This window comes from Molossus molossus, unplaced genomic scaffold (genome assembly GCF_014108415.1).
Source record: "Molossus molossus isolate mMolMol1 unplaced genomic scaffold, mMolMol1.p scaffold_m16_p_11, whole genome shotgun sequence".
Taxonomy (NCBI): domain Eukaryota; kingdom Metazoa; phylum Chordata; class Mammalia; order Chiroptera; family Molossidae; genus Molossus; species Molossus molossus.
Window position 1 is genome coordinate 24,785,972 of NW_023425346.1, and position 25,723 is coordinate 24,811,694.

Here is a 25,723-nt window from a genome sequence, read left to right on the forward strand (position 1 = left end):
TCCTTTTGACCTCTGACTTGAGACATTTTAATGTTCTCATATTAAGCAGTTGTAATATTGTCTGGGTTGAAGTTTTGTTTCTGACACTTGGGTAAGAAACTCAATCACTTTGATCCTTAATTTCGCCATTTTTAAAGTGAAGATAATAGCACCTACTCTGAAGTGTGATAACAAAGGGTAAAGTAGCTACTGCAGGTAAAACAGCATACTGACCGCAATACTATAAATTTTAAATACGTTAGTTTTTATTAATTTATCAGGTAAAAAACACTGGATATAAATCCTAGCTTTTTTCCTTATGGATGCTACTTGACAGAAATATACTTTTTAAAAAATAATCATTCAGTAATATCTCTCTGCGTTTTGACGAGTGACCAACTTTACGTAGAAATTGCATATGCCGAGTCTGTTGTGAATAAACAGCAAGGGTGGAACGGCACTGAATTCTAAAAAGCAGAACTTGGGTGGATTCTGCCCTAATTGAGTTGTTTGTTTTGACTTTGAAAAATGAAGTACTTGAACAATATAAATTAGTTAGGATCCCAGTTCTAGAATCACACTGCCCGGGCTCTGCCACTCACTGCGCTGTCTCGCTAACTGAGTGTCGTCTTACTTAGCCTTTCATTCTTCAATTTCCTCATCTTTAAAATGGGTGTAGTGTTTTCTTACTACCCCAAGGAAATGCATAATTATTCAAATGCAAAAAAAAAAGTATTTGATAAAGAGAAATTTGCTAGAGTAGATTTATTTGATACCTTTGAGTAGAATTCAAGTATTCTACATTCCAAAATTCATAGCAACATTTTAATAATTAAATAAATTAATATATGTAAAATTCTTAAAATAATGGTTGGCACATAGTAAACATTATATAAATGTTAAAATTAATATTACTAGAGTATCATTATTAGAATAATCTTTCTTTTAGTTATCTATCTAGTCTATTAAGATAGCAATTAAACAATTAGCCTAGAGTGTTTTTTTAATGTTGTTACTTTTATGTGTGTTTTGCTTGTTTTGTTTTGTTTTCTGTTCTGGGAAGAATGACTCAGAATACAAATTTTAAAGAAACTTCTAAAAGAGTCTATGTGGAAATTGGGAATCTTTTCAAGCTATCATTAACAGGGTACGGGAGAATTTTCTCTTGTTTGCTTGTAAGACAAAGCTTGAACAATCAATGAATCCTTTTCTCAACAAATTATACATTGATAAAGGAATTTGCCTGCCTCCATATAATATGGTATCTACCCTTAATTAATTTATAACATAAATGGAATACTAAGACATATAGAGCACAGGTTTTATGTAAATTTGATTTTTTGTTCAAGAGGGTTTGGTTGGGGCCTGCCTGAGACTGACTGTTACAAACACTATGACCAACATCCTTCAACAAGGTAATCGGGATATTGGCACTCTAATTTTACACAGAAGTCAGTAACCATTAGAGATACTGATTACTAGCCCAAGGAAACACAAGACTATTTAAATGTAAGGACATTATTTGATAAAGAGGAACTTGCTAGAGTCAATTTCTTTGAAACCTTTGGGTAGAATTCAATTATTCCACATTCCAAAATAAACATTCACTACCATGTTGTTGTTACTATTATTCTTGCATAACTAATAATAGCAAGTAAAGAGTATGAATGTTTTTTGAAATCTGGTAAAATCTTCCTTAGGTTTCACAAAATACTCATTTTTATTTATCAATGAGCAAGGGCTCTCAACTTGTTTGTAGGTGTTTTTTTTAAAGAAAAATTTCAGTAGATAATGTTTTTTTTTGTATTTTTTAAAAGATTATGTGTATATATATATTTTATTCTAAGTGAAAAAAATAAGACTTATCCATATACTTCATATTAAAAGCAGACTTTCTCATACACTCTGTAAATACTTAAGACTGACATATTATTTTGGTTCAAATTAATACAATTTTTTTGGTAAACATTGTTCTATAAAAAACAACTTTCATAAATGGATATTATATATAAATATATGTTTAAAAACATATAGCTCATCAAAAGCTATACTTTTCACTTAAGTGAAAACATTCTTGAAGGTATCAATGTTATTTTCTACATTTGATACTTACCATTAAGGAAATAAAGATGAATAAGAGATAATATAAACTTTATGTAAATTAAAAGAGTAATTATATAATTATTTAAAACAAATAAATATGGTTTATTTAAAGATTTAAAGCAAATATACATGATATATTTATTTAAAGATCTAAAACAGCCCTGGCTGGTTTGGCTCAGCGGTTAGAGTGTTGGCCTGCGGTCCAGAGAGACTGGGGTTCGATTCTTGCTAAGGGCACCTACCTGGATTGCAGTCTGTCCCCGGCCCTGGGTCTTGAGGAAGGCATTCGATGTGTCCCTTGCACGTCGATGTTTCTCTCTCTCTCTCTCTCCCTCTCTCTCTTTCCCACTCTATCTGAACAAAAAATGTCCTTGAGTGAGGATAAAAAATAAAAAAAAAAGATTAAAAGAAATAAGACAGAAAAGTAATTTAAATTAATTTAAAAACTTAGATTAGATTTTAGATATTATTGCATTTATGGAAAAAAGAGAGAACAAAAGTTTTATAAATTTTCTAAAAATCTTTCACTTTTAAAAATGGCTCCAACATTAATTTTTTTTTTTTTCTTTATTGATTTTAGGGAGATAGAAAAAAAGAGAAGAAAAGAGAGATAGAAACATTGATGAGAGAGAATATTGATTGGCCACCTCCCTCATGCCCCCCACTGGGGATCAGGCCCACAACTTGGCCATGTGCCCAACCAGGAATCCAACTGGTGACCTCTTGGTCCATAGGTCGACACTCAACCACTGAGCCATACCCACTGGCTGGGTCCAAGATTTTACAAAATAAACAAAAAGGCTAAGGATGTGAACAGCGGTCTTAGTTTTGTGAAGATGCATAAGCTGCATATCCAGAGTAATTCATAAGTTTTGATGTTTTACAGTAGAATTTAATGAAAATAATAAGGGGTTAGTTGGAAATTATACCCCACAATAGCCATGATAAAAACACAGTGCCTGCATTTTTCTAATGTATCCAAGTTTTCCTATCCATATTTTGAACATTATTTTTCTGATTCGGAATAAAGTATTACAAAAGCGTCTGTATGAGTGCAAAATACGGGCACAGACCTTAAATCACTGGCTGTGCAGTATGTATGTAGACATGCCTAGGGCCAGAGATGCTGCACCTTGCCTCAGGGTCAGCACTTAGACAACTCTCCTGCCTCATATTTGTGTAGTTCAATTAATACAGATTCTCTGTCTGGCCAGTGTGGCTCAGTGGTTGGGTGTCAACCCATGCACCAAGAGGTTGCTGGTTCGATTCCCTGTCAGGACACATACCCAGGTTGTGGGCCTGATCCCCAGTGGTGGGCATGCAGGAGGCAGCCAATCGATGTTCTTTCTCATCGATGTTTCTGTCTGTTGGTTCCTTTCCCTTTCTCTCTCTCTAAAATCAATCAAGGAAAAAAAAAATACAGATTCTTTTCATGCATTTCATTGTGAATTGAGGCATCACAGCTCGTAAGGATCTGGCTGAGTGAATTAAGCTGATTTAATTAATGGTGTGGCAGTAAAATTTTCCAACTGAAGTTCTGATCTCGTGGGGCTACAGAAGTCCATGGTCAAACTAAAGTTTTCTATATCATCTATCCCCAAAATCTAGCTGAGACAGATGTTCTCATCCTCTTGTTCATTCCAGGTCCTTTCGCAGTTCAGTTATTAGGTCAGGGAGCATGAATATAAGCTACTCTCGATCAGAACAAAATGCTTTGCTGTTGTATTTAAAGAGATATGTAAAATGCATATAAGGGTCTTATATTCCAGATGAGCAGAATATATTAAAACACAGTGGTTTTCTTCTATTCTCCAAAGCATATGGTCAGGTTCATTTTGGGGGGAGGGTGATACAGATTGTCCGTGACATTCAGATATTTCATCTCTGATGCTGTGATGAGCATATATATGTTAGAGAGTGCCACAGCATGACTTATAGTCACCAATAAAATAATTTAAAGCAATGATCAAAATGAAAGTCTCCAAGAACTGTTAAGAACTGAGATCTTATCCTACTTTCAAGCCAACAAGTTAGCCCGTTATGGTTTCATGGATGACAATGCAAGTTGTGTGGGTCAGATAGAAGGGCTTTATTACTCATGGCACAGCAAGCAGACTAGTTATCAGCAGATAGGTGTCAGTCCCCTTTACTCCAAAGTCCCAGAGAAGTGAGTGAATTGGGCCCATATGTGTGCCTCACGAAGTGGGTTGAGCAGAAGAATTCTGAACTTGGAAACCCAAATCTTTTATAATGGGCAATAAGCAGGCATGCCCTTTGCCCATCTCTTCTTCCAAGGCACTTTCTATGCTAACACCATGCAATGATACTTCAGAATAAGAAGCAAACAGTGCCTCACTTTCAGACATGCAGAATGTGAGAGATCTATGGAAAATTGTCTCCCCAAGAATGGTCCTGAATAGTCACAATTTGGCTAGGCCGCAGGACATAGATATTTGGCTAATCATCAGTCTGGATATTGCTGAGAAGGTATTTAGGTGATATTAACATTTAAATCAGTGCACTCTGAATAAAGCGCATTACTCTCCATAATGAGGGTTGGTCTCATTCAATCAGTTGAAGGCTTTAAGAAAAAACAAATTGAAGTTCCCTGAGGGAAAAGTATTTTGGCTTCTAGACTATTTTTAAACTTGAGCAATGTTTCTCTGGGTCTACCACCTGATGACCCACCCTGCAGATTTTGGACTTGCCGTCTTCCACAATTATGTGAGCCAATTCTTTTAAAACATATCTCTCTCTATATATATATGCACATCATATTGGTCCTGTTTTGTTTTGTTTTGTTTTGTTTTCATTGATTTTCAGATAGGGAGGGAGGGAGAGAGAGAGACATCAATGTGAGAGAGACACATTGATTGGTCACCTCTTGCATGACCCTGACCAGGACCAGGAATTAAACCTGCAACCCAAGTACATGCCCTTGAGCAGGAATTGAACCCACAACCCTTCAGTAGGCAGGCTGAATCTAACCACTGAGCCAAGTCAGCTAAGCCTGGTCCTGTTTTTCTGGAGAACCCTGACATACCGTCCCCATTCCTAGAATCTGAAAATGACTTTGCTGAATGCTCTGGGTAGAAGAGGAACACTTTCGTAGTCATTCTTTTTAGGTGAACACTACAACATGTGGAGGGCAGAAAGGCTTCCTATTTAAGAAACCTCCTACAGATACATAATGAGTACATAGCTCATTTTACAATACTACACTGCAAATTTTTGGATACAATCAGAGTTGTATTATAAATATTTTTAAATGTTTTTATTTTCTGTATATTATGATGTTTTGATATCTTAAAAAAAAACAACACAAAACCCTGTCCATCAGGGGGTGGGGGGGAGGGGTTAAAGACTGCCCTTCCAGGGGATAGCTAATTCTTAAGAATAGCAAAGGTCCAACCAGGAACATGTCTTTGATTTGCAAACTAACCACTCCAGAGCCCTACCTCTTCTATCTAGTCCCTGTAACCCAGGAAGCAGTATTTCCCTGTATTAATAATCCCAGAGCATGGTACCAGGCAGCTAGTGACTGTCCCTAGAGTTTAAAGCCCAAAGAAATTATTCAGACTAGCCAAACCTAACCTGTTTATCCTGTCCTGCCTTGCCTTTTCCTTAGAAACTTTAATAAAGAGCGTGGCCTAATGCTTTCCCTTCACTTTTTCTCCTGTTCCTGAACAATTTAGCATTTTCCCCACGTGGTCCCACGTGATGTGCTGTGCCTTCCGTTTCTAGGACCTGTGAATATAATAAGCTTTGTTTCCCTGAGCCTCCCTCTGTATCCTCATGTGGCCACACCTGTCTAACCATCTCATGACAAAAGTACAAAATATGAGTTCTCATTGTAAGTGGGGAAAAATAATTTCCAGTAATGCTCTTTTGCTACCCAATTCTGCGAACCGAACAAAAAGTGCTTGAACTTCTGAAGGCAAAATATCACAGCAGCTATCCCTTCAGTCCTATGAAGTAGGTTAGAATTTATTAAGACAAAGTCGTGGAAACTTACTGCTTTAATACTAAATTACTCAGTTTTTTTTTTTTTTTCATAGCAGATGAAAAGGCAACACTATTAAAGATCACTTTTATTGTTAGCACTTTTTATTGTTATGTTTTCTAGTATATTTCCCATTTTGCACTTATTAATTTCACATTCGAACAGTTGCATCACTTCAATTGATAATTTTCACTGAACTTTTTAAACAAGGTTGCAGCACACAATTTGCTTAGGCATCATGTTAAGTGAAATATATGGATTGTTAAATTTCAAGTTGAGCTTAAAAGCCAAAGGCTGTACATCTTCAATGCATCATCATTACCATGACAAGGAACAAGTGTGTCATCTCATGTGACCATCCTGCTAGAGCTTACCGTACTGTCCTACATCAAACAAAGGTCTACTTGTTTCAGACTCAGTACCCACAGAGGAAACAGATAGGCAAAATGCATGTGCAGGTGATAGGTAAATGTAATAAAGCAAATCAAGTCCTTAACAGTAAATTATATCACAGAACACTTCTATAAAGATCTAACACACTTCTTCGTCCACAGGTAGCCTTACAAAGCAGTGATCCCTAGAAAAATATAATAAGGAAACTAGGTAGAAACCTAGCTATAAAGTCAGTACTTTGGAGATAAAAGAAAACTAAAGAATTATTTAATCTACTGTCTACATTCCACGAATTATGAAACAAAACTCCAGAACAGTGAAGTGCTTCACAAGGACTCACATTTTGTTAGCAGTCAATACAATAAGACTGGAAATTTGATTCATGTTCCAATGTACCTACCTACTTCATGTTAAAGTTTGATCTCTAGACCTGTAATGAAAAATCATAAACAGCAGCAAGAGTCAAAGACAGTTTGTATGAGCAATGACTCACTGGAAGGGAAAAATGGAACAGAGAGATGGGAAGGGATTAGAGACAGATAAGATTACTGAAGCAAAGAATTTTCACCAGCTTTCTGATAAAAAAAAGTATTATTCTCAATAAACTATAGCTTTATTTTCTTACCAAAATGTATGTGATGGCTGACAATAAAAAGATTCAACAAATGTGTATATGAAGGGAAGTCAAATATTAAAATTATGTATAAGGAGAAGGAGGAGTTCAATGGGGAAAAAAGGGGACATCTGTAATCCTTCCAACACTAAAAAAAATAATAATAAAATAAAAAAAATAAATAAAATCAAGTATAAGGAAAAACTGTGGCATTGTTATAAGAAGACACATAATACTGAGAAGATAAAACTACTAAATTTAACATGAAAAACAATGGTAAAATTTAAGGAAGGTCTTTAGTTAATAGTATTGTTGCAACATAAATTTTCTGGTTTCGATTATTATGATATTGTTTTGTAAAATGTTATTATTAGGGAAAATTGTGTGGAGAATATATAGAAACTGTACTATTTCAAATTTTTTCTACTGGACTTAATAAAAGTAGTTGAAAATTAATTTTTAAAATGTAATACAGCAAATGAATGAATGGTTTTGGAAATGCATTATTTCTAATATATAGTAGGTACCAAAGGCTAGATGGAGCACAAAAGGGAGAGAGCTCAAATATTACTATTAATGCTGTGGTTTGTAACAATTTTGGTACAGTAAGCTAAATGAATCCTCACAATTTCACAGCGAAACCATAAAGATAATTAGTGCAGAACAAGTCATCTAAAAAAGTATTCAGTATAAAACCACTCAAGATAGGTATGCAATTATGCAAAAACAAAACATAATCTGAAGCTGTGCAAGAAAACAAGATGTTGATTTAGAGGGCCTGGGAAAGTGTGTTAAGACAGGAACATCTCGGGAGTGTTCACTAAAAACCATAATTATTTTTTTTAATTAAAAAATATTGTCAACCTTCTAATAAATCATGAGAATATGTAAAAGTTTACAAGATTCCTAAAATGAGGACAAATTCAGTAAATACCCATATAAATTCAGAAAATCAAAAAATATTAATGATTGATCTTGCTTCTTATTTTAGAACAAAAAATAATCATACTTCGGTCAATCTTAGCTTTGTTTCAACAGTTTATTTACTTTTAAATATAAAGGCAGCCAAATGAAAGGATCCATTCATTCATTCAGTGAATATTGGTTGTATAGCTACTGTATGCCAGGTGCTGTTCTAGGCTGTAAGGATCTCTCAATGAGTGAAACAGATACAAACCTCTGAAATCATAAAGCTTACATTCTTGTAGCCAGCCAATAAATGAGCAAAATATACCTAGGATAGGTACTGAAGAGAAAATGTGACCAGAGAAAGGGGATAAGAATTCAGGTCTGGAAGAAGGAGTATGTGTAGATGTACAATTTTCGATGGGGTGACCAGGAAGGACTAAGGAGGTGGCCTGTTGAGCAAAGACCTCTGTGAGGTGAAGGAGAGAGGCATGGGGACATCAGGTGGGGCAGCGGTTCAGACACAAGGAGCAACGCATGCAAATGCCCTCAAGTGGGACCACGCCCAGGGTGGTCAGGTGATGACAAAGAAAATATTAGAAGTCACGGGAATATTACAGGTTATAGTGCTGATAAAACAACTTAAATGAACAATATATATATATTTTTATGTGTTTACCAGTCCTTATATGGAATATTGTATTCATTATATATAAATTCCTCCTGAACAATAGAGATAAGTGAGTTCTTCTTATGACTTGTGCTAATTTTGAGGGTCTTATCTTTTGGTATTGAGAGAGACAGTCCCCAGTGGACCTTCCTGAGTGTGTTGAACTGTGAGAAATCTACCTTCTGATACTAAACAATTTCTATAGCTAGTCACATAGGCAACTAAACAAAGGGGACTGTGGGTGACTGCTGTGTGACCATGCACTCTATAAGGCAGGGGACTTGTGGCCACCTCTTGCAAAGCTGAAAGCATCTTTTATCTGCCACAATAACTCTCTTGTATTTTCCCTGTAAAACTTATCTCTCCTCAAAACTTCCTTAGTACTATATCATTAGTACTATGTCTACATCTCATTCCTGACATCACTTTCTACCTTGTTAAATTTACTGACATGTATCCATGTTTCCCTGTGTTTTTACAGAACATGAGAGCAAGATAGACAAATAATTCATACTGGAAATTCCTAGGAGAGATCAGTATTACATGCTCGAACAATATCCAGAAAATAAAATATCAATCAATGAATGTAAGCACAATAGATTTGGGTGAAGAAAATATTGAACAGAACTGAGATGTGTGGCTAGATTCTTCACTCCAGAACACAGTGAATACTCTCCTATTGTTTCGATACGATTATCATTCCAGTATTTTCATAGAGCACTAAATATCTAGAAGAAAAATTAAATCTTTAGTTTACTTGATTATTAAATCTATTCAAATATTTAGAATTCTAGAAAACTCTTTGTTTTTTATAGATACCACCTAGTAATCAAGCAAATCAGAGAGGGAATCACATATAAGCATGGCCAGGTTTTCACTTTACTCAGGCTAAACATAGATCACAGCCCACGGTTTGATGGATGCCACCAAAGCTCTCAGGGGCATCAAAAGCAAAACTTTCATAGTTTTTAACTTAAATACCCTGGATGATAAAATGTTATTACTTTAAAAGTACTATGCAATGTTGAAAGTCAATAAAAAATAAAATATTTTCCTTCCTTGCCATCTCAGTGTTAAATATGCTAGGGAATTTAGATGTCAGGAATGTAAAGATAGGTAAATTATATTCAATAAACAATGAGATGAAATGAGATAATCACGCAAAGTGCTTGCCTGGCACATACATTTAAGACCCAGAACATTTTTTTTCCTTTCTTTTTATAGACAAAAGATACTGAAATGTGTGTGTGTGTGTGTGTGTGTGTGTGTTCACTCTTGGGCAGGTGGTCTAGGTTCCTTCGCAAGAGCACACTCTCCATAACCCAACTTGTTCAACTGACCAATCCTAGAAACCAAAAGTAACATGATTTTCTCTAGAAGATACAATAAAATATTGTAAGAAATAGCAACTAATAGGAACAGTTCTACAACTTGTAATGCACATTGAAGAAACAATCTCCGTCCACCTTGACAGCCAGTGTCAGACTGGGACTGGTGAAAAACAAACAATTTTTATGTACATTATTTCTATATTTTGTGATTCTGAATTTGGATTGAAAAATTAATTCATATAATGTTATTCACTGACCAGAAATATAACATTTTAGAAAATATGCCACATCTGCTTTTCTTCACACTTACAAATATAAATAATACGCAAAGTGAACCTGAGTTGTTACAATCGGAGGACAGGATGAGGCTGGAAGGATGCTCTCCCACTTCGTGCCCAGTCATGGCGCTGTCAAGGGGCCTCAACAGCTTTGTGCATGCTTTTATGTTCTTTTTTGTTGCTTTTTTTTAAAGAATTGTTTGTTTTGAAAAGACTCAATTTTTAGCCTTGCAATAATCTTTATTTTAAAATGTTTAAAAGAAAAATTAAGAATCTAGGTGATATTAAAATCATATTTCAAAAAAGTAGGAGCATAAAGGTGAATGAAAATAGTATTTGTTGCCACCTACATGTTTAAATGAATTTTCAAAACAATGTTACTGTTGTTTTCTCTAATATCTCCTTTCTAAGTATCATTTGGACCACAGTCTAATGTTTATTATGACATCTCCCAATTTGGTTGATGTCTCTTGCAGAATCAAAAGCAATAGGAACTTATGGAGACATTTGTAATCAGATGTAAAACTTAAAGTTTTGATTAGAAGCCAAAATTATGGGAGGAAATGATATCAAATTAAGTGTGAGAAAAAAAGTCCTCATATTTTACAATCAGCTTGATCAGAATTGTTTCCGCAACTCATGGATGCCTCAACCAGATCAATAGAGTAAAGGGAACAGAATGCAAGACTGAAGGATTTTAGGAGATTTCATTGAACAGAGATGTTGTTGTTCTGTAAGTCTCTAGCCTGTACCTTTTAAACTCCCAAGGGGGTAGGAAAGAGAGAATAGAGGGGTACTTCTCACCTAAACTCTAGTGATGGTGCTTCCCTGGGACCTCAAAGAGATCTTTGAATTGAGTTCTCTACATTTGGTTTTTCCACATCCACAAACCCCTGAGGAAGCCCTACATCTGAAAAAGCTCAGGTGGACTCTGGTGGCAGAATAGTTGTGGTTGATTTGCACTGTTTTTGCATTCCCATAGTTTATTGGGGCAGAAGTTTTGAAAATAATTTTGTGCACCAAATTTGGATCACACCAGAGAAAATGCTAACATAGGGATGAATTCGGTCCAGTACAACAGTCTGTCCAGCTGGGTACAGAGACTCAAATCATAACAGGATGCATATGAACTGATGGTTTAGAGATGCAAAGCCACCACATAGAGTTTTTTACACCTTGATTAAGGGAAATGAAATCAGAGCGAGCCAGCAGAAAACCTTGAAAATGCCTACACATACATAACACAGACACACAGGCATGCACATATCCACACCGCTCAAAAGAGTGTATTGTAAAGACTGTCAGGCTCCAAGAGAGGCCACTTTCTAATGGGACCAAATCATATAAGACCCTTGCTATCTCCCTGTCACTCCTTATCACTCTTCACCCTCTTATCCCTTCCCATCAATGTTGAGAAGTGAGTGGGCACTGGAAATTGACTAGCAAGCTGGGAGGGGTGGCAAGGAAAATAAATGCAAAGTAGAGAAAAAGAATGAACCAAATTTTCCTTCCTTCCCCTTTCAAGGCTTCTAGGTAGAAGACAGTACATGTGGGAAGTGAGGAAGGTTTGCTAACACATGACATTTGGAATTGGAATGTATTTGTATATGTAGTGAGTTGAGCATTCTACTTACTAAATTAAGGTGAGTTTCAAACTTAAAGTGACTGAGAGGTTTGTCTGTGGCCTAAGTGTCAGCAGAAAGAATTGGAATTTGGCCAGGTTTTGCTGTGGGGCGGGGAGTTTACTCACTGAATACATTAAAGTCAGTGGGAGGCAAAAATGAAGTTCTGCTTTTTATAGGTCAGAGTCACATTTTTCAATAGATTTGTTACACAGATAATGATTATGAGCACTCCCCTGACATTCTCTCAGAAGAGCCAGTTTCATTCAAACTTGATGAGCTTAAATTGTAGATATTTGAGCTAAAATTTCCTTCTTCAGAATACTAACAGCAATGTCAACCAAAATGATTTATCAAACTGTTCTAATCAAAATTTTGTATTAATTCTGGAACAGGACAATTGTAGCCAATGCTCACAATAGTAGCCTAGATGAATGAAGGATTCTGAAGTAACAAATAAACATTACATAATGCTGAGAATAATTAAGCAACTGGGTTGACTTTATTTCCTTTATTTTATTTCATGCTGAAAACTGGCAATTCATATAATACATACAAAAATTTTTACCGATCAGAATACTTATTAATATAATCATTATATTTGTAATAATGTTTCAGTGGTACTTTGGGGATTACCAAGTACTTTCACATTGCCTCTTTTGACCTTATGAGCAATTTAATATTAACAAGATAATGAACTTTTTTAATGGAAATTTATAGAGCTATCTAGAACTCGTGTGTGTGTGTGTGTGTGTGTGTGTGTGTGTGTGTATAGTATGCTGTGGCTGTTAATGCATATACATGCATATGTATGTCTATATTGTACGAAAACAAATAGAGGAAAATTGCCTTCTCTATGTTTACTAAAATCCTCCAACCACATGGTTAATTTTATTTCTTATGACAATATATTTTAGACAAGAGATTTCATTCTTCTTATATCCCTGTCAACTTTCCAGACAAAAATATATACATTGGCTTAAATTTTTTTTTAAAGACCTCATGTATTTTATGAGAAACACCAAAAATTATGAGAAATACCTATTTATAAACTGACCATAAAATTGAACCCATGTTGTCAGGACTCAAATTTCCAGTAAATTTCAGAAAAACATCTTACTGACAGTCAACAAGAGTCAGCTGTGCAAACAGGCTATGCAACCTTGCTGCTGAGCAGGATACTGTCCACTGGACTCTCAAGAGCTGCAAACACAAATCTCTTTTCAACAGTTTTAATTAGGAAACGGCTCATGACTGATGTATTCATCATTTTCTTTAGTGGTTGGTCAGAGTCTACATGTTTTAGTCTTAGATTTTTCTTTATGATAAAGTTCAGAGTTAAATCAGAAAAACAAGATTAATATGCACTAGTAATCTAACAGTAGAGTAAAAGCTTGCTCTGAATTTCAAAATGTTTTGCAAGGCATAATCACTAAAGTTCATGGGAACTTTTAACATAAGTCATTAAGTGATAGCTCATCATGTTCACTTCATCACTGTAAAACACAATATTGTGAGATACTAGACATTTGTAGTGAGTTGCACGATGGTGAAATTCACTGACATCCTAGAACAAATAGCGATCTCTATATTCAAAACTATTACTCTAAGATGAGTGGCTGTCCTAGAATTGATTATAGTAGAGGTCTGGAAATACTTCTGGAGTTCAACTGTGGGTCTTAAATTGGTAGTTGAACGTGTGTGTGTGTGTGTGTGTGTGTGTGTGTGTGTGTGTGTGTGTTTGCTAGTGGTAGTGAGGATTCTAAGTATTACAGTGATGAATTATCAGATAACACTTATGGCCTGGGTATAATACCACACATTTCAACATACCACTGGGCAAACTGTTGGATTCTAAAATCTATGGGGGAGTAGGAAAATGCTGGGGATGAACTGAGATGAAGAACAGGGCTTGACCCTTCAGATGCTAGACAAGCAATTCCATAAATATGGTTTTACTCTTTGATAATATATCAACAAATTAACTTTAAACATGCTACTTGGAGAATACGTTTGGCATAGGAAGACAGCTTCTCCTTCCCCCTGGCTACACTTCTATTTATAATATTAAAAAAAGGAAGCATATCTCGTACCCTGTCCAAAGATATTGTTTTCTCTTCTAATATACCTTCAGTTAAATAAAGGAAGACTGAGTATAGAAATGTGTACCTACTCCAAATCTCAATCAGGTTGAACGTACCCTAAGAACTATATAGAGTCAATATAGCAAGATGGTTAAGAGTACACGCTCTGTGTTAGTTCTTACAACTACTGTAACAAATTACCTCAAACTCAGTGACCTCAAGTCTCCAGTTTAATTATGGGATCTATTGAAACTACAGGTTTTCTGTTGTAACTTTAGGCATTAATAACTTTTGACCCCACCCCCAAATTCTCTGGGTGCAGCTTTAAAATACATTTAAAAATATAAAATGATATGTAAAAGTATTTTCACGTGCCTTCTATTTGGATATATGTATCCCAGAAGAATTAATTTACACGGTTTAAAAACAAGTACTGCACTAATAGAATATATGCATAATAAAGTGAATAAGTTATCATTTTTATGTGTTCCCTTTCTGCTGAAATTATAATTCAAACTACAATGAAAAATGAATCTTGAACAAAACATCCAATAAGATAAAAGTGAATTTGATCTTGTAAAGAATACCTATTTTCTTATGGATAAGTAACAATTATACCTGGCAAAAAATGGCTAATATGAATTCCCTGATCACTTTGAATAAATGTCCCTCCTGTTGACATCTTCTTTTACTTTGTATCACAGTATCTACTTTATTTTCTTTATTTCATTTATCATTTTCTTGTTCGGCTATGTGTTTATTTATATGCCTCTCACTATTTGGATATAAACTATATATTCAAAACCTATTTAGTACAACATTCCTATCGCCCAGAACAAAATGCCCAGAGAAGGCATTCAATAAATATTTATTGACTGGACAAAGAAATAAATCAAATAATTCATTTCTTTTAAAGTATGCTTTTTACAAAAAATTTGGGAGAAGTTCTGGAGAGTAAAAAAATACAGATTGGTAAATATTTTTTTCTCATATAAGTCTATTTTTATTAAATCACTAATATGTTTTGATTTCATCAATAAATTTAGTAATTATTGAGATATACAAACACACAATTTTTCTTTCTCATTTATTTAAGTATTATTTAAGCTCACAAGATTCCACAAAGTCTTTAGGGTATACCATATTAGGAGGTTTTTAATAAACCTCTGATATGAAAAAAAAAAAATCAAAGAATGAATGTAGATGGACCTTTGATTAAAATGCTGTTGTTGTTTTTTCCTTTATAAAAAAAAATCTGAGCTCACACAGATGTCCAAGATATTTGTTTTATTTACAAACAAAATCTTTGCAGCCTTGTTCTTCAAACTACACAAATTTATCTAAGACTGAGAATTTCTACCAAACCCAAAGAATCATTTGTCAAACCAAGCGTTGCCTCTCAGTCTTCAGGCTGGGCTGGAGACACTCTAGCTAAATGAGAGAGTACACAGAGAAGCTGATCTCTCTGGTTCTAAGAATCACAAATTGTCATTTGCCAAATGTAAATTCTGTTTCGACTTGTATCAAAATGTTAATCTTGCATCATATTGTCTATCACTATTCTACTTAGTGGTAAGAAAAAAGATAAACTAATAAAAATACATTAATGTCCCTTGTTACTATATTTCATGTGTGAAAATTTACAAAATGTTCTCATAGCCTTCAGACTGCCAAAGCAAAACTATACACATGTGCCTGGAAGTCAAGCAGCTATTATTGTTGATCGCTATTGCTCAGGTGAAATGCAAACAGCCACCAATGTCACTGGTAAGATATGGTTGTCAAAGTCAAGGTTATTAGCCAGACCATTCAGACACAACACTGGAACTGACACATTAAAAAACACACAAGAATCCTTTATATTATATTTCCATTCCTCTTGAAAATGTCTAAGTCAAAATTAGAGCAATCCAAATGTATCTACTACTTAGAATGTGCAAGTTCATTGTCCTAAAGTTACCAAGTCCCTGTCATCTGATCTCATCACAGAGGAAAGTAGGCAGATAGCTTCTGTCATGTCCAGTTTAAAGTAAAAATCTTAACTCTAACTGGACCCCCCCAAAATGACAAAAACGGGCAGGGGGGTGTATTTTAGCACTTTGTCACTCATGGAAACTGTACTTTTTATCATTAAAGGTTTGATTTAAAGTGAAGCAATGTGAATGAAAAATCTTTTGATGCTGCCCCCCATTTCCTTTGAAAGATAGCAGACCACCATTCATCACCTGTCATGCTGTAAATGATGTTAGTCTGTCTCTCTGCTTTTATTTTCTCTCCTTCTCTCTGATTCATTCTGCACTCCACTGCCAGATTGATGCTCCTATAATATCATTTGATTCACATTATTCTTTGGCTTAAAAGTATTTCCTGTCTCTAACCCCTTCAGGATTTTTATCCAAGACCCTTCATTTAACATTTATGGTGTTTTATTTCGCCACCTTTCATTTTTCAGTTCTACTCTATCACCATTATCTATAAACAAACCTGTAGTAATCCACTCAACATGCCCCTCATGCTTTCTGGAGAACGTGCCTTGTTTTGTTTTGTTTTCCTGGGATATTGTCCCCTCCTCTTTAACATTCTTCCTTTAAGATCTAGTCAAAATACCACCACCTCCACAATAAAGGTCACTGAGAATTCCCCCATAAAGTCATCTTCTCCCGCCTGTGGGTTCTCCTAGTCTGGATGTCCTTCATTCATCATATATTTCCTTGTGCCATCTTTGAACTTAATAATTAACCTTAATGCTTAAAACATTTTATATGTGCTTATATTATCTACAAATGTAGATCATGAGTTCCTTGAAGGCAGTACTCATTTCTTAAAAACCCTGAGAGCTAACACAATGTCCTGCCTAAAATAAAATTAATGATTAACATTCCCTAAATTAAGGTTCTAAATATTTTAGAAGCAGACTGTATATACAAGGAAACTGAGGTCCAGAATCATTAGTTAATATGCTAACATGACTAGCAGCCTGTCAAAGTTTCAATTTGCTTGATTATTAAAGATCATTTCTACTTATACCAAAGTTATATTATTTTGTTACTTGATTGGTTGTTACTAAGCCAAGTAATTCATGAAATCCACTGACTGTAATAAATATCTGTATATATGTTTGCATATATATGATAACATACATGTACACATTTATAAATAACAATAGGCATGAACAAGTCAAGTTTCTCCACAGATACTGATATTTCAAGGGCAACTCTAGATAACTGAATTTTAATGATTTATAAAGTAAGAAACAATATGCACGAATTGTGATGACAATGGGGACATTAATATTTTAATGCACTTTGAGTGACATGATCAATATGCTAGTGAGAATCAAATATTACGGAAGTCTCTGATGTTCTGCTAAAATCTCATCTTCTGCCACATAGAACTATAAATGTATAATTGCAAATCCATTTTGTTTCATGAAACTGGATAAATAGCTCAATTTAATTCCTGTGATATTTAAAATTTAGTGGATAGCCCGGCTAGTGTGGCTCAGTGGTTGAGCACTGACCCAAGAGGTCGCCAGTTCAATTCCTGGTCAGGGCACATGCCCAGGTTGTGGCCCCAATCCCCAGTGAGGGGCATGCAGGAGGCGGCCAGTCAATATTCTCTCTCATCGATGTTTCTATCTCTCTCTCCCTTCTTCTCTCTCTAAAAAATATATCTATCTATATGTATATAGATAATAAATAATAAATAAAATTTAGTGGATAATTGCAAGGTCAGTTTTATACTAAAGGTTTTACTATGCTGGTATGTGAAAAACATAGAAATAATATTACTGAAGACAATTAATAAGCATTTTTAAATCAATAGTAACTTGGGTTCTGGTTAGTTAGTTTGACATACTTCAAATTTATCCCTTCAAAGTGTGTTATCTCCTGGCAGCTTAACGTCCGTGTTACACATTTGCACTCACCATCTTTCAGGATGGTTTCTCGCTCGGTGCCATCGATCTTCTGCCGGCCAATTAGGAAGCTGGTGGTGTCAGCAAAGTAGATGTAATTCGTTTCTGCATGAAAATCTAAAGCACGAGGGTTTACCAGATTTTCTATGGGGATCATGTATTCATCAGCTATCTTGGTATTCAAGTCCATTCCTCTGACAATTCCTGGGCGTCCTTTCCCATAAAAAAGAAACAACTCATTCTTGGGTCCTGCAGAATGAAGATTACAAACGTAAACAACTGATGCTGCCTAATCTTCTTTGCACTGCATAACGCCACTGTTTAATTAACTGGCACAATTAGCATTTTTAAAATTCAATACCAAAAATTAAACTCTCAAATATGCCAAATGTATCTTGATGCAAGAAGGCCATCTAATTGCATTACTTTAATTAAAACAGAATTGACTTCTGTGAATAGATTTTATTTAGGCAATTTTTCTTTTGTCTGTAACTGTCAGTATAGTAAAAAACATGAGAGATCATTGGAAAATTTGTAACTGTAAAATGGACATTTATCAAAACATCCAGCACATTTAATTCTACAATTCATTATAATGTATCTAACATGTTTTGTAGCTACCAACTGTAGAATTCATTATATTTGACAATGCTAACACTTCAGAATATATAAAACACCACCTCCCTCATCTACAGACTGTCAGAGACAAACAAAAGCATCACACGGCACATACTTGTATGTGAATATATTACAGTTATCTAATCATGTGATTTTTTTTTTTTTTTTAAGGAATGAAATCAAGTGCTAGTTACAGCATCACTTTTCTCTTTGCATCTTAATTAGAATGTTAGCGGTACATGCCAGTAACTCTGATGTACCACACAGCCCTTATTAAAAAACAAAGCAAAACAAAAAACAAATGCCCAAAACAAAACTGTCTGCTGGGCTAAAATGTCAAAATAAAGTCTGCTTTTTCTACTGAAAGAACTAACTCTTTCACACTTTTATATAAAAACGTATGCAAGTTTCTCTGATTGATAGGGTACCCTATACTTAATTTGGTCTCTATAATTTTGAAGGAAGTACTTTATGTGAAAGAGAAGATTATACTGTTTTAGTTTTTAAAACTGAGGATACAAATGTCTCCATTATATTTGAATAACCATACCATGAGATTTTTAGTAAAATATCTACATTATAGAAAATTTGAAAAAAAGAAAAACTAATAATTCATAAACACAACACTCCAACACATACTAATCATTCTCTTTATTTTTTTCAAATTTGTGTTATTGAATATTAAGCATATATAAATAAATTTTATTACATTTTAACATATAGAGAGAGTAAAAATAAAACAAATCTCATGTACCTAGCACAGATACTTAAGAATATTTCCAAAACATGGGGTGGCATGCTTATGCCACAATTCCATCCAAGAGACATTGATACCCTGATTATTGAGTTTATCATGTATTTTAAATACATTTGTATTGATTTGAGAGAGAGAGGAAGGGAGAGGGAGCGAGAAATAGAAACATTGATGAGATGAGGGAGAAACATCTATTGACCGCCTCCTGCACACCCCCTAAGGGGACTGAGCCCAAAACCCAGGCATGTGCCCTGACCAGGAATCAAACTGGTGACCTCTTGCTGCATGGGGCAACAGTCAACCACTGAGCCACACCAGCTGGACTATCATGTATTTTTAAAAAGTTTGAGATATATGTTGTATTTATTATCCAAAAGTAGATTGTTTAACTTGACATGTTTGAATTACATGTGCGAATTCTCTTGTGAATTAATTTTATTTATTCATCCATTGTTGTTGTAGTCATTGTTTATTCATTTGCACAGCTGTATTGTATTCTTTTGTGTGACTATTTCAGATTTAAGTTATCTAGCTAATTTTCTAATGCACTCCATTTTAATTCTACGTTTATTATTATATCTTACTGTCAAAATTATGTTCTATGTTAATTCTTTATTTTAAGCCTTTCATTCTTTCAGTATGATCAGTATAATACATGATACTTTTCAAAATTATTCCCCAGTTGGTTTTATCTTTTTATTATTATAACAATACTGAGATAAGCACCTTTTCAACATACTAGTTTATACACATTCTTAGATGATCTTTAATATACATTTCCAGAAATCAAATCACTGAGTAAAGAATATTTACATTCCTCTTCCTCATTGTCCTCACAGCCTCTCAGTGTCTGAGAATTTTCTGAATAATGTATCATATTATTTTAAAGTAGTGTATGCTAATTTGAAAATTAACATTCTTGAGTATTTCCTACCAACTTCATATGCACAGATACTTTCTTTTATAAAATATACATATTTACATATGTATTTTAGTACCTAATTTTTAAAACATATAATGATAATTTGTTGCATGATTTAAAAGACTTCAAAACATTTTTCATTGGCAGTATCATGTTTCCTACTAGAGAGGCAATATAACATAGTCAGCTACTTACCTATTGTTAGGTATTTGGATTGTTTCTGCAGTCAAAAGTGGAATAACTTGTTAAAGGATTGTATCAATTTTATGTCTTTTTATGTATTGATGTCTTTATAATAGTTATAACAATTTCCAGTTCTGTTATCAATGCATGGTTTTACCATGGTCATTCTTGTTAACATTTATTTTTGATTTTATTTTTAATAGGTGTTTTCATTGGTAATATGGAAACCTGGTATTTTATTGGTTTGATGTATGTGTGTGTATGTACCTGTATGTATATTTTAAGTAAGAATGGTAACTATTTTCCCCATTGTTTTCTTTAATTACTCTTTTTAGTCATTTAATACCTACTTTAAAGTTTTTTTCTAGTGTGTGTTTCTGTATGGTGGACAACTGAAAACTACATTTCACAGATGTTCATATAGCCATGGTTCTGGTTTTGATTTAAGTACCCCAAATCAGATGTATTAGCTCAAGTTTGGAATATGGAAATGAGGCCTCATTTTGCTGCTTCTGATGATGTTCATCCAATGGAGAAATTGAGTTTTTCCACACTGAACTTCTCCCTTTGTGTGCATCAAAAGGCAAGGGAGAGGGTGACTTTTTGCTTTGTTTTGTTTACCAGTAGGGTCCTATCGATTGCTACCTATTTCTGGAGCTAAGAGTTTGGTGCAAGCTTCCTACCCTGAATCTCAGCTCAGAGGGTGTGTTTTCTAGTGCCACTGGTGACTTTCTGATGCCCTAGCTTCTGATTTGGGCAGATGTCCCAGCTCTAAGCCAGATTAGTTAGATGGTGGTTTTGAGGAATATTCTGAATGAAGAAACCATTCAAGAATCTCCTGATTCGGGCTTTTTGATAATTTTGTAAGCTCCTGTTTGCATTTGACCCTTTGTTTAAAATACCTAGAATTGCTTCTGTTAATACCAATGAACCCTGATTGACACTAAATTAGGGATCATTGAAGCTTATGCAACTCTGATTTTATACTTTTCCCCCAACACATCTGCATATATGTATTTACATGTGTATGCATAAGCGTCTATGATTATATTTTTACCTGACATGCCATCATTTCCCAAGTGATAACCAAGACAGTTTAAAGGCTGGTTATACACACATGTACACACACGCGCGCGCACACACACACACACAAAACTTTTACCTTGAGAGTTCTGACACAGTACCCTCAATTTTCCAGAGGATTTCTTGAATATCAGATCTGCTATCTGTACATGTCCAACATTTAATATCGAGTTAGAAATAAAAACAAAATACTAAAATGTATATACTTTATAAGAGTTAAGCCTCTTGGTTCTTGATTTAAAAGTATTTGTACTATTAATTCTAAGTGTTTGGACTTAAAATTATAACAACTTTAGTGATCTTATTTCATAGTCCTCATTGAGCTCATGGTACGAAAACAGAAAAAATACCAGGACAGTGACCAAAGAGAGAGCTGACAGCAATAAAAACCCACTGCGATGACAAAATGAAGACACAATGGACACTGAAAAAAGCAGTCACCATAACTTTAAAAACTATAGTATTTGGGGACATTTAACGTCTCCAAATGGACACCATTTCTAAAAGGGCCCTTATATTTCATGTGACCATAAAGATACCCAAGTAAAGACCTTACTAATTTTTGTGCAAAAATTTAAACTTAAAAAGTCATTTATAAAAATATATATATATTTATTAGCTTATTTAAATAAAGAATAATTAAATTACTCTAGTATGTCTCAAGAAGAAAACAGAGATACATCTATTAGATGCTTTTAAATAAAAAAGATTAATTAGCAAAGCTCCATTTACCTGGAACATTAAATAATAAAATAAATTTAACTTTCCAGTGACACTGGGTAAGGTGAAGCATTGCTTTATGTAAATTTCTGTTGGATTAAACAGCACAACTCTTACTAGGAGAAACATCTTGGTTCAGATAAGAGAAAATCTGGTCAACCAAAAATCTGAGCTCATTAGACCATAAGCATTTGTGCAGGATTAAAGGAAAGGGTTTTTCTAAAAAGCTTTCCTAATGTGTGTTTCCTGGAGAACCATAAATTAAGTCACTCTATAACCCTCTCTTCCTCTCTCTCTCTCTCTCTTTCTCTCTCTCTCTCTCTCTCACACACACACACACACACACACAAAATAAAAATGCTGATTTTGAGAAACCGACTGCCACGTATTTGCAGGCAGATTTCACCTGATGAAGTTTTATGCTATTACTGATGTTGATACTGCTAATTAATACTAAAAACCCTGTTTTGTAGCCGTAGCTGCTGGCAACATGTTTGATTTTGACAACATACTTTTGCATGACCTGCCATCACTTCCCAAGTTGAAGCCAGTCCTGCAGCGACAGGTCCGTGTTTTGTAACTGCTGCTGAGCAGACAGATGTGTGAACATCCCCCCGGCATTCCATATGGATCCACTTCACATGCATGGCTTCTGACTATAACAAATAAAAAACAGCACACTTGACATTCTCCACAGACAAGATAATTATGTGCATCAGTATGTGGAAATTTTTTACAGTACAGGAAGAAGAAGCCTAGCAAAAATAATTCAAATACCAAACTATTTAGTACCAGAATCAATTAGAAAGAGTTGACCCCCCCCCAAAAAAAGAGGTAACGATGTGCAAAAATCCTCTTATGACTGCATTTGTAAAAACAATTCTGAAAGATAATATGCTTTTATATTAATTTAAACTGCTAATATATAAGCAAAATAAAACTAGCTTTTTTTGTGCATGCTTGTACTTTTAAAAACATGCATGTAAAAGATATGGTAAAAGTATCTCAGTTTAGGTAGTTAGGCAGAAATAGGATTTCTTGACAGTCCTTTACATAAGTATCTAACCTAGATGAAAGGTAATTGAGTGATTATCTTTACTGAAAAGTGCTTAGACATTTTTTGTTTTTCAATTTTGAGTTGCCATTTTGAGAACATTATTATAAAATAAATTGTGGCATGTTGTATGTGTGTGTGTGTGTGTGTGTGTGTGCGTGTGCATCTGAAACTGTCAAAAGGAGAAGGCTGAGTTTGCATGTGGACACTGAGGAGTAGCGCGTCATTTTTGAGTGTAGAAGTTAGAGGAGAACAAAGAAGTAAAAGTAGCATATGAAGAGGATGAGAAACAGAATGATAAGTCAAAGAGAAAGGGCTACAGTAGGAAAATGTCAGTAAAATGTTATGAATTATTGTAATTATACTGATTTTTGATCATCAATCACTTGAAATTCCAACAAATAACATGGCAATTGTCTTTTAATAATAAAACTGCTACACTTTTAAAAGTTGTGTCACATTTTTTTGTATTCTTCATTCTCTAAGTGAAAAGATGAGTGAAATGTAATTGTGTTTCTCTCTCACCAAGAGTGTTGCTTCCCCCCCCCAATCTCATGCCATTTTTATATTAAATCATGTCTTTTTTCACATAGTTAGCAATTCTCCACTTTCTCACTGTCATTATTACCTTAGCTCTCTCTATGGGATCATACCTGTGAGCATACAAACGTGCCATTGTTTATGTATATAGAAAAACACACCTCTTATAACTAATTCCCACAGCAATCCTTCAATTAGTTCCCCATTGCTCTGCTTCCCTTTATATCACTTCTCAAAATTATTTAAGCTCATTTTCTATAACTCCTTTCTTTTCTATCTTTCTCACACCCAATCATACCCAGACATTTACTTTATCACCAGACTGCTCTTATCAGATCCCTGTGAGCTTCTGCTGCTAAGGCCAATAGCCAGTTGCATTCATCAAGCTTGTTCTGACTTCTCTTTTGGTCCTTCTTACCCTCTTTGACTCCTAATTATTGGAATGTCCCAGCATACATTTATTGAAACTCTTCTCCTCTCCATCTATAGTTACTTCCTTGGTGATCACATTCAGCTTCATGGCTTGAAATGTCATCTATATGCTGATGACTCCCAAATTGGTATCTCCAGCCTGGACTTGCCCCTGAGCTATAGACTCATGTATTTAAATTCTACCTCCTTGACATCTTCACCCAAATTTATACTAGACGTTTGAAATAATATGTAAAAATTACACTTTTTTTTCTTGCCCCCAAATCATTTTTATACTTGGTTTCCACGATCTTAAAAATAATTCAATGATTTTAATTGCTCGGCCTGAAACATTGTCATCACCTTTGACTTTTTTAAACCTACACCCCACATCCAATTCATCAGGAACGCCTGTGGACTCCACCTTCTAATGTATCCTAACTCTCATTACTTCTCACCACCTTCACTGCTGCTGCTTTGGTCCAATCCACCATCCCTTCAACCTTCCACCTTTGCCTCCCCACCCTGGCCCAGTCTGTTGTCAGCCCAGTAGCCACATTGATTCCTTTAAGAGGGGTGTTTTTTTCCTCACCCGAGGACTTTTTTTTTGTATTTATCTTCAGATAGGGAGAGAAGGAGGGAGAAAGAGAAAGATCGACATGAGAGAGACACATCAAGTGGTTGCCACCCACAGGACTCCAACAAGGGTGGGGGACAAATCGCAACCTAGGTACGTGCACTTAGCAGGAAACGAACCCGGGACTCTCTGGTCCGCAGGCGGACACTCTAACCACGGAGCAAAACCGGTCAGCTACATTGATTCCTTTGAAAAGCCGGTCAGGCCCTGGCAGGTTTGGCTCAGTGGTTAGAGTGTCGGCCTGCGGTCCAGAGAGACCCTGGTTCAGTCCCGCTAAGGGCGCGTACCTTGGTTGCAGTTTGTCCCCGGCCCTGGTTGGCTGTGCGGGTGGCAGCCACTCGATGTGTCCCGTTCTCGCCGATGTTTCTCTCTCTCTCTCTCTCTCTCTCTCTCTCTCTCTCTCTCCCCCACTCTGTATGAACAAAAAATGGAAAAATGTCCTCGGGTGAGGATGTGGAAAAAAAAAAAAAGGCCGTTCAGATCATGAGATTGCTCTGCTTGATTCTTCCTAAGGACTCCCCATCTTACTAAAAATATAAGTAAAATTGTTTACAATTGTCCACAGGGCCCTAGTTGTCATGGTCCGCCTTCATTTCTCCAACTTTTCCTACTTCTCTTCCCTTTGCCCACTCTGCTCCAGACAGGTGAGTTCCTTGCTGCTCCTTGAGCAGTCTGAGCATGCCCTTCCTCATAGTCTCTGTGCTTGCTCATCTCTACCTGCCTCTCCTTGAATTATTACAAGTCTTCACTCATTTTATCTTTCCAATGGGACTTCCGCCCACTATTCAATATCAACTTGCAAACTACCCTGATCTCTGACACTCCTTATCCTTCTTATCAGTTATATTTTTCCCTATATTCATGTTTAGATAATTCTAAATTAATTTTCATTTGAAGCACAAA

The 25,723-nt window shown here is 35.1% G+C and overlaps 1 protein-coding gene across 1 annotated transcript in view; it reads right to left on the reverse strand.

The window, feature by feature from the left end:
* Positions 1-25,723, reverse strand: part of LRP1B (LDL receptor related protein 1B) — a 1,816,022-nt gene that overhangs the window by 766,114 nt on the left and 1,024,185 nt on the right. Inside the window, exons 10-11 of the mRNA XM_036254023.1 lie at positions 22,691-22,834; positions 17,911-18,147 (exon numbers count right to left, since the gene is read on the reverse strand). Coding sequence (XP_036109916.1) covers positions 17,911-18,147; positions 22,691-22,834 — 381 coding nt within the window. The remainder of the gene's footprint in view (positions 1-17,910; positions 18,148-22,690; positions 22,835-25,723) is intronic.